Source organism: Notothenia rossii (genome assembly GCF_949606895.1).
Source record: "Notothenia rossii genome assembly, chromosome: 11".
Taxonomy (NCBI): Eukaryota; Metazoa; Chordata; class Actinopteri; order Perciformes; family Nototheniidae; genus Notothenia; species Notothenia rossii.
This window is the reverse complement of record NC_136910.1, coordinates 8,586,302-8,596,855: the sequence shown is the minus strand read 5'-3', so window position 1 is coordinate 8,596,855 and position 10,554 is coordinate 8,586,302. Positions and strand designations below refer to the sequence as shown.

The following is a 10,554-nucleotide window of genomic DNA, read 5'->3' as shown; positions in this document are numbered from 1 at the left end:
GCTATTGTACCCATGAAAAAAAAAATGCTTCAAATTGAATGTGAAGATAACTCTACTGATGCAATGAGCACAAAAATGAATTCAGTCTAAATTGAACAGTAATGTATAGTCATTATGTATCCAGATCCTTTCAAGGTGAGCAAGCTGCAAAAAAGATTGATTTGATGTTGTTGGTACATACATAATTATATTACTGTGCCAGGTATGGGTATTTCACATCCTAACTCTACATGGAATGTAATTGTTTTTATTTGATTCACGTTTGGTATGAACTGTTCACTACTGCCCAGTGAAAATCTATTATAAAATATCTTCTGTAGTAGCTACATCTGTATTTACTACAAAATAATCACACTAATCAATGCCAATCTTTGTACGAAACATGCCAAGGAAATCAAGTCAAGGAAATTGAGAATAAAACTATAAACAACAGTTTATTTTAAAAAAAAGTCATTGTTTGGGAACATACACACATTTGTCTCAGGGTGAAGTAGTAGTATTTCCACTATTTTTGTATATTCACAGGATGTCCTTTGCAAACAAACAACCAGAGTACAGGGACATGCCAGTACAGGAAAGAGGTGGAGAAGGATATCCTCATAACTTTTATTGGTGGACACAAATGGCATCCTATTCTCCATTCAATCAATATTTTATCTGGTTCATAAATGATACACTATGTTCATCTAAACAATGTAGAGTGTACATGATTTATTTATGAACAAAAAGGTAAATACACTTTGGAAAAGTTCTGCCCTCTCTCTGTGTGTTGCCTTTGCCTGTGTGTTCCAGGATAGTGTCGGCAAATATCCGGAGCATCACTTCCATTGACCTCAGTCCTCCGGGTGAAGATGAGACGGAGGTACAGTGAAGCCCCCCCAAGCATCAGAGACAGATTCGGTGTTTCATTGTTCATTGTTTTTGCTGCGATCATGTCTCCATGCCGAGTGCTTGTTGATCTTGTAGCTGTTTCTTCAGGCTCTTATCCAGCAGGACCAAACTCTGTATGGCCAGATTTCTGCAGTCTTCATCAGGGTCTCCTTCAGCCACATCTGTGGAAATTAACAAAGGGATAGTCTGTGGGGTTGTATAAGGTACTTATTCATAGTCAGTCTATGACCTACAATAGCAATGCACTGCTGAGGACGGGGGCATTCTTTTAGCGTCATAGTAAAATCAATATCAGTTGATTTGACCGCTTTACCTTGCCTTGAGACAGGCCTTTCAATCGGGGAACTAAAATCATTATCTTTGCTCTCTACCAGACTCCTTTGGTTAGTTTGGATTCATAAAAGTCTCACAATAACACAAGAAAACAAAGCAACTATGTTGTTAAGTAAGGGGGGAAATAACAGCTGTATTGTTAACAGTATGGAAAGTAAGTACCCCATACAACCCCACCTAAAGAAAAAATCTGAATTATCCCTCTAACAGCACGAAAATATTATTACCATCTTTAGCTCAAAGACCACCTGGATCTTTCGGACTGATAATGAAAGCAAAAGCAAAATCGTTGATATGGATATAATCCTGGCATTTTCTTTCCACAATTAACAATCGTACGTGGGAGGACAAACTGTGTCAATTGTCATTCAGCTGCAATGTGGAACTACTTTAATCCTCAGAGGGATAAAGAAACATCAAACTGCTGCTGGGCCAATCACGTCATGGACGGTCCTGCAGTACAGGACATCCTGGTTCCTCTTCTGTTTCCCAGAAATGCTCAGTCCAGCTGTGTGTGTGTGTGTGTGTGTGTGTGTGTGTGTGTGTGTGTGTGTGTGTGTGTGTGTGTGTGTGTGTGTGTGTGTGTGTGTGTGTGTGTGTGTGTGTGTGTGTGTGTGTGTGTGTGTGTGTGTGTGTGTGTGTGTGTGTGTGTGTGTGTGTGTGTGTGTGTGTGTGTGTGTGTGTGTGTCATTGAAAGGACATCCCTGACAGAATTACACTCTGCAGGTGCAGCCTCAGACATTCGCTCATTTACAAGAATCATGCATTTGAACTGAAGGCTAGTCTATTTTTAGTAAATATAAACAGCGTATTGCTTTATTCATGTGCAAGTTTTGAATTAAATCCACAAGTCTAAAATAACAGTCCTATAACTGTAAGGGAGATCTCAATAGATGTACTGTATGTCAAAGTTTGAAGACTAACTTTTGTCCCCGGCAGTGTTTTCTATTTACCTGCAAGCCAGGTTCTGGTTTCAAACAGCTGCTCGTTCAGGTCCACCAGCAGGTTCTGACTGGGCATGCTCAGAAACACGGAGCAAACAGCGAAGAGGACGCCTCGTCTCACCATCCTGCAACAGACACATTTCCAGTTTAGTAGACATACATGAATACTACACTACAGTGCCGTAAATAAACACAAATAGATTCCTCCGACTTTTTTATCAATTAACTGTAGTCTGAAACACTTATATGCATCATACGCACTGGTCAACGTGGTAGCGCACCGCCCACACAAAGTCCAATAAAGCACGACCCATCTGTGCAGCTACCTGCAACAACAAAAAACAACACAATAAAAGTCAGAAAGAGGTAGAGCTGGGAAAATTGATATTCAAAAATGTAACAAATGTGACATTGTTATTTATTGTGTCAAGGCCTAAATCTGGTCTTAAAAGGTACAGAAATACAACTTTTCCACCTGCTCATAAATCATTTGACTAATTTCTTCTTTCATAATAAAATACATATTGAAATGCAGTTCAAGGGTGCTGTTGAGATAAAAAAAAAGCTTAACATTGAAATGATATCACATATAAAATGGCCAAATGGATAATATTACCGGTGCATGTACTGCCAGGTGCATGAAGAGCCCCAGGGTGTGGATCAACCTGCCCAGTACAAGATGGTCGCCGCCCAACAGGTCAAAGGTCACCTGAGGCCTGGCAGGAAGGTATTACACTCCAGTTTAATTGTACGGAAAACACATTTTGAGTTTCAAGCTTTAATCCTGACATAAATAATATATTTACTTGTCATAGTTGCTGAGAAGAGGAAAGAAGAAATGTCCGGCAACCGGGGCGTAGCGGTTAGGTGTGGCCTTGGCTGGAGGTTGCGTGGCCCCCTGCAGCAAAATAATAAATGAATATTAAGTTATTGAAGGAGTAAACTTCACTGAAAAAACGAAAAAAAGGGGAAACATTGGTCCACTTTGACTACCTTAGCGAGACGTTTTGTCTTGTTTTGAATCCGCCGCTCTACCACCTGTCTCCAGTGGACAGGGTTGTCACCGGGGTACGGGGTCAGATCAGTGCAGGAAGAAACACCTACAGAAGGACTTCTCTCTTCACTGATTGGCTTAGAAAGCTCCTGTGCTGCCAGGGCAAGGACCTGAGAGAGCAAAACAAAAACCGAGACATGAAAAACTAAAAGTTCAAATCGATTTAGAGTTGAAAAAATTAGTCGATCGACAGAAAGAATATTTTTGTAATTTAATAAAACGGAAGAAAATGGGTTTTAGACTTTAAAATATTGGTAATTATTTTTCTTGTATCACTTTTTCGGGGCATTTTATACACCATTATTTATCTGGAAAATAATCTGCAGATTAATTGATTATAATAAATCATCTTAAATTGCAGGCCTAAATGAATCACTGTTTTGTTATTCCAGGCACACCCACAAATGAAAAGTGTAGATGTTTTTCTATTTACCTCCAAGATATCGAGCCGCTGGCGAAGACCGTAGTTCATGGAGTAAAACTCCGTGGTCAAATACTGAGTCACCTATCCCAGAATACAATTAAATCAAATGTAAAAAAGCAGAATATGTGCTTGATATGGCGATAAAGCTGAATGGCAATGATTATTGTAGAAACTAAGCTAATGCTTATTACAGGGATGCAGTCGGTGACCGTGAGCGCCACCATGGTCGTCTGTCTGAGACTCAGGAAGCCACGTATGCTGTATTTATCCTCCGTGTGGAGAAGCACTTTGGTCAGCTGGACACTGATCTGAAAAAAACATATAAACAATCATAAAACATAGAGTCAACGTCATCTATGTAAGAGGACATTTTCAGGAAAAAGGTTTGTTTTATGGTACAGATATGGGACTCATCTTTTAAAGGAAAGTGATTGCTCTGATTTCTTATTAAAAGCAAAAGATATGTAAAGTCATTTTAGTCGTGTGTTCCCATCATACCTCTCTGGCTGCAAAGACGTTCTTCCTCACCAAACCCTCAGCGACCCTCAAACTGAGCTCCACGCGCACCGAGTCCTCAGAGGAAATTAAAGCTGGAGGGGTTAACCGATAAGAAAAAGATTAGAGTGGAAGCAAATTCGATTTGAAAATACAAGGTGATCTATGAGATGGAATTGAATCTCTGGAGCCATACTTTCCAGACAGTCTCGTAGGTAGCGCGGAGATTCTTTAGTCATTTCCTGATCCGCAGACATATCGTACGGAGAGAACTCGTCGTCGCTGCACCAGGGAAAAGACTCAGTTACGAAAAAATTGTCTCACAATAAATACATAAAGTATATCAGAGAAGAGATCATCTTTACCTGTCCAGGTCGGAGCCGGGGTCAGATTTGGACTTATTTTGAGATGATGCATTCTGGGTAGATGGAGTTTTTTCACTGGTGACTCTGTGGATGAAAGACCTTCTCTTAAATACAATCAATGCCTACAAATACATATATAAGGAACAAGTTTTATGAGATATGACCATTTGTTTTTGAGTACAGTGTGCCTTCTTGGAAGATCATTTTCTCAAATTCTCTGTTAAACTTAGTAATAAAAGAAAAAAACGGTTTATAATTGCTACTTAGATTTTTATTGTCAAGTACACAACAATTACAGAGAAGCAGCTGTTGGCATGGAAATGTGTGGTTAATTAACAAAGATCTGAGGCTTCCTTCACCAGGCTCATTAAATATGTAAAAAAGAAAAAACACAACATAAAAAAGACATTAAAAAGTGCTTAACTACCAAACAGTAATGTTTAGTTCATAATATTTAAGTGTTTCTTTCAAATCTTACACAAAACTGATATCCAGAGGGCTGAGTGAAAGCACAGTGCATACAAGTGTATCATCCGCTAAGGAGTATAAATAAGATTGCACCTTGTGTTTTTATCGCAGATATTCTGACTAAGATGCGTAACAGTTATTAGAAAAAGACCCTTACCCGTTCTCAGGCTCCTCCTCCTCCTCCTCTCTAGAGATGGGAGTCATCAGAGAAAGCAGCTCCAGGGTTTCCTCGTCCTGATCGTACTACAACATACAGAATACAAACTCAGACACACGTCTCAATGGCATTTCATTCAGATGATTAATATAATATGTTTGGGTTTTTAGCAACTGTACCTCGAACTTGAGCTTGGTTTTGTTGAGGTCCATGCGGGCGCTCAGGCACTCTCCCACCACCATGCCCATGTGTCTGATCCGCACCACGCTGCTGTCCAGGTGGCTCTGCATGCCTCCCAGCATGCACTGCAGCAACTCTGAGACACAGCAGAAAGAGCAGAGCTGAAGGCAACATGCTTTATACTCCTCTAAATTGATATTATCTTATTGAGGGACAAATTCAAATCAGAATTATCTTGGCCAAAATAATCCACAATATTTTTTCTAAATAAACATCAAAATATGTTTTATACTCTCACACTTCAAATGCAAGCAAACATACTAGGATAATTTTACATTGCAATAAGTTGGGAAGCAAATATTTTTAATTACATCACAGATTCCTTTTTAGTGGACATTACTTTAAGAGAAAAACAAAAAAAATGTAGCTATGTTATTCTACACTGGGGGCTAATAGCATCGTTGACTATAATCACAAAAATCATCTGCACACGTTCATCATAAACCCCCTGCATAAATAAAGGGTACATTAAAAAAGGATACATTCTGCGGGTTTATAAAGATTGGGATAAAGAATATGTGGAGCCATTCTCATTTCTCATTTAACTGTTGGTTTACTGAGTGCTTTGAGGCTTTGAACACTGCTTGTACCTGAGCGTAGCTCCTGCAGCTCGGCGTCTCTCAGCAGATTCACACTCAGCAGCAAGGCCTTACTGACATACAGCTGCTGCTCCAGAGGTGTGTGCTTCACTGCACTGGGGTTAGCCCAGGCCTGGGACAGAGCCCGCAGCACCTGAGAGAACACACACACACACACACACACACACACACACACACACACACACACACACACACACACACACACACACACACACACACACACACACACACACACACACACACACACACACACACACACACACACACACACACACACACACACACACACACACACACACACACACACACACACACACACACACACACACACACACACACACACACACACAAATTGTTTTAGTTCTGTGCACTTTCATCCCGTAGATGCAACATAATTGACTTTGTACAGCCTCCAAAGACCTATAGTGCTATATATCCTGATGCACTCACCTGGAGGAGCAGTGGCCTCCGCTCCCTGTCGGCTGCGAGGTAACCCAGGACAGTTCTCAAAACCTGAGTCTAGGGAGAAACAACAAATCTTCATTAGTTCATCTTAAAGTTATCATTTTTACAGTCAGGCTGAAGGTATCTTCTTACCTCGTACTTGTACTGCAGTAACAGGAGTTTGTGAGTGACCACATACTGGGCTTTTTTATTGGTTAACACTAGATTCCCAATGATCCTGCCAAAGGCTTCAGGTCTGAAGAAAAGAGGTGGAAACTGGGGTCATGAAGGGAAAATTGAAAACTCAACTAAGGCTGTATAAGCTGCAAGCTGTTTACCCTCTGACGGCCTGCACCAGCCCGGTGAGCACGCTCTCCATCCAGCGCTGAGGAACGTTCTGCAGCAGCTTCCAGCAGACCCTCTGCCACACCATGTCGGAGCGCGTGCACACAGACAGCCGGGGGGCCATCACCGCAAACACAGGACCTGGAGGGAGGAAGTAAACATGCATTCTGTGTCTCAATAAACAATTCTCATTATTTCTTAGAGAGTGTAAATGGTAATTTCAGTTTTATGGATGACAGTTCAGCCTATCAGAAGTAATCAATATCATCTAGAGCAATTCAAAGCTTTTGGATTCATAAAACACTATGAAATTAACAAATAAACCAATAACCATGAATCGATGCCCTCTTTGGTCTTTAATATATATATATTTTTGTATCTTCACTCCACTGGCTGCCTGTTCATTCAAGGATTCATTTTTAAACTCTTTTATTTACTTTTAAAGTCCTCAATGGCCTGGCCCCGCCCTACCTCTCTGAGCTGTTACACAGCTACACGCCAACTCGCACTCTCAGGTCAGCTGATCAGTTGCTCCTGAGGGTGCCAAAAACAAAGTCTAAGCGCGGAGGGGACCGTGCTTTCTCTGCTGCCGCCCCTAAACTGTGGAACGACCTGCCCTTGTTAATCAGACAGGCTCCCACACTGTCTGTTTTTAAATCCCGTCTTAAAACCCACCTCTTCTCCTTAGCATTCGTAAACAAATAGATTGTTGCTTTTATTTGCTTTCAGTGGTTTTTTAATTATTACGTTTATTCTGGTTTGTTTTGTATCTTTTATTTGAAATGTATTTATTTTATGTTTTGTGAGCTTATCTCTCTGTACAGCACTTTGGTCTGAAGGTTTTAAAGTGCTATATAAATAAAGTTGGATTGGATTGGAATATGTCAAAAATACTATAATAATTTCTCAGATCTCAACCAAATATTTTAAAAATAAACATACATGTAATACAAAACCATTACATCTTAAATTAATGTAAAACATCTACAACAATGTTTTGGCATTTTTTCTTGATACACGACACATCATTTATTATCACAATTGTGGTAGATTATGTATGTAATTATCTTTTATTTAAAAAGATCTTTGGAGTTGAATTTGTATTTGCCGGCACATATCATAACCACTATTCAATGTAGTTTCAGCTAAATGTACAGTGAACTCACCACTGTGGCCCTGGACACACACTTTTCCAAGGGTCTGAGCCACGAAGATCAAGGAGCAGTCTGTGCCGTCTGTTCAAAATAGAAATGATGAGTAATTATCATTTTGATATGCTAAAAATAAATCTTCTACATAAATCCATCACATGCTCTTATTATAGGTGAGAGACGTGCCCTCACCTTTCAGTGCTTGGCAGGTCCGCTCCAGCGCAGTGAGCATCTCTGAGGCCAGCAGGGTGAAGTACTGCTGAGGACAGAAACAGGGCTTGTTCTTCAGATGTAACCGGTTGGCGGTGAGGTCCGGCAGCGCCACGATCCGAGCCAGCAGAGTCTCCCTGAGCTGGGGGGAGTCGGAGGGGGCCGTCTGCAGACAGGAGGACCAGAGCAGCGCGGCGAGGCGGCCGCTCAGAAGGAAGCGCTCTGTGATGCTGATCAACAGGTCCAGGCTAGTGCTGGCTCTGTGCAGAGAGACAATAAAGAGAAAGGATTAGTTCATGGTTAACATGATGTCATCCTCTATTTTGTCCGTCATTGAGGAAGTCCCATTGAAATCTGGGCTTTCTTTTTCAAGAGAGACCTGTGTACAAAATCATTTCTGAAATACTGTTTAAGCATGGACAGGGGATCAGGGAGTATACATTTTCAAAGTTAAGCAGTACAAGTGGGATTGCAAATACATAGATACATTCTTTTAAAATGTCAAAGTGAACTAGGAAACGGCTCGTCACATTTTTTCTGAGCTTTTTTGATTTGGAGGAAGCATGATAATTCCAATTTCAGTTGATCAAGATGTACAGTTGATGTTAAACTGTCCTGTGACCTAAAAAACATAGCTAATAAATGTTTTGTAGTAGAGCTTATAAATAAACTAAATAGATTGCTGCTTTATTCTATGTGTTAAGGAGCACAATCACACAGTTTCATATGACCTGCAATGGTGAATAAGAAATGTATTACCTATGAAGAAGTGCAGGACACTGGGATTCACAGTTAAAAGGCTTTTATTAAAATATGTTATAATATTGTATTACTCCACCTCTCGTGTACTATTAACAATGTTTATTTGTATGTATTTTCTCTGTCTTTTATGTATTCTCTTGTTTTCTGTGTTATTTTTTGTTGTATGTTAATGATAATGTAAAGCACTATGAACTGATATAAATAAACGTACCTTACCTTTAAGCTTGAGGGAGAAAAATGAATGTATATAATATCACAATTTACAACATTGAAGAGAATTGTAGACGATTGTAGTTTAATGGTCTTTTTACTAGCATAGAAGAAATTCTGCAGCACTACCCACCTCAGCTCTGATATTCCCTCCATCAGCACCAGCAGGGCCTGCTCGGGGGGGCCTCTGAGGAACAGGCCGTCCCACAGGTCAGTGCGCTGGGCGGCTGAGAGGCCGAGCAGCCAGTCAGCCTGGATTTTGCTGAGCAGGAACTGAAGGGTGCGGGTGAAGTGAGCTCTGCTGAACTCTGCTCTCTGATCCGGGGTGCTTCTGCTCTCTGGCCCTTCATCCAGGAAAGAGTGGAGGGTTTGAAGAGAGCTGATAATGTCTTTGGGTTCTGTGGATGTAGAGAGGGTCCGGTAACACTGGGCCACGGCCACACGAACCTCAGTGTTAGGGGCAAGGGAGTCCATCTTTAAAATGGGAAGAAGCTGGTTTTACCTGCTAAATAAAAACATGAGAAATAGTTATTCACACCGAAAAACAACCGAGAACAGGTATTCCAAAAAATAAGTATGAAACTAACTCAAAACAATTCACCGTTGTAGATATAAATAAGTAACTATGAGTCTATTTTGCAAATGTGTATTTAGCTGAAGGCAATATCTAGTTATATTGTTTATTATAGTTATAGTTCATGTACAGAAAGTATATTGTTTTCCTTGTAAAGAAAACATGTAATTCTTGCTTTTGTTCAAATTGTTTATGAACATAACAGTACAATCCAAATATATAAATGTATGTATAGATGTCCTAATATTTATAGAGCTTTGGCAATAATGTATGTCATTATGGTCATGCCAATACAACTATTTGAATTCAATTGAATATCAAAGTATCAAACCAACACTTTGTGGATGTTAAGCCTTAACGCAGAATAATCAAGTTAATTGTGTTTCATGGTAACTCTCCTTTTAACGTTAACCTGTAGTTAACGGTCATTTAGCGTAATTTAGCGACTAATTTCTGTTCACAAAGTACCGTTAACTATCAATGTCAATATTTAAACACACAACAATTTACGTTAAAACTGAATGAATGTTAGCTTCAACAGTTTTCCTGTCAACATTGATACGTACCTGGGCATTTGTATTAACCAATCAACAACATGATTCAACAAATAGTATATAGGTGGATATCATTTAAAGTTTCTTTGACATTAAAACGTAATTTTTTAGGTTAAATGTTCTGTTCCTACTGACTGTTAAACATGAGCATCCCGCCGTGTTCACTCTGTGTGCTCCATCAAAATACGTCCGTAGTGAGCAGCGAGGAGAAGAAAGGTTCCGGGACCGTCTGACCCGTGAGGCATTCAAGAAAGCAAAAATAGTTTGTTTTTGTTTTTTTCTTTGTTTTTTTTCAATGCCATGCGATCTACCCACACTACCCTCGCGATCGACC

General features: G+C 40.0%; 1 protein-coding gene across 4 annotated transcripts; it reads right to left on the bottom strand.

Moving 5' to 3' along the window:
* Positions 1-421: 421 nt before the first annotated feature.
* Positions 422-10,439, bottom strand: telo2 (TEL2, telomere maintenance 2, homolog). Of its 4 annotated transcripts, none has more exons than XM_079658036.1 (21): positions 10,352-10,439; positions 9,226-9,597; positions 8,103-8,380; positions 7,926-7,994; positions 6,753-6,900; positions 6,568-6,670; positions 6,421-6,489; positions 5,962-6,103; positions 5,311-5,447; positions 5,132-5,217; positions 4,507-4,590; positions 4,338-4,423; positions 4,145-4,236; positions 3,838-3,954; positions 3,656-3,727; positions 3,162-3,332; positions 2,975-3,066; positions 2,785-2,884; positions 2,430-2,494; positions 2,178-2,293; positions 422-1,052 (listed from the first exon to the last, which is right to left on the bottom strand). In XM_079658036.1, the coding sequence occupies exons 2-21, from the start codon at positions 9,564-9,566 to the stop codon at positions 931-933; spliced, it is 2,490 nt and encodes an 829-aa protein (XP_079514162.1). In that variant the 5' UTR covers positions 9,567-9,597; positions 10,352-10,439; the 3' UTR covers positions 422-930. The 4 variants fall into 4 exon arrangements, with proteins under 4 accessions (XP_079514162.1, XP_079514163.1, XP_079514160.1 ...); XM_079658037.1 differs by having other exon boundaries at positions 9,226-9,594; positions 10,352-10,431; XM_079658034.1 differs by having other exon boundaries at positions 10,233-10,414.
* Between the last annotated feature and the right edge of the window lie 115 nt (positions 10,440-10,554).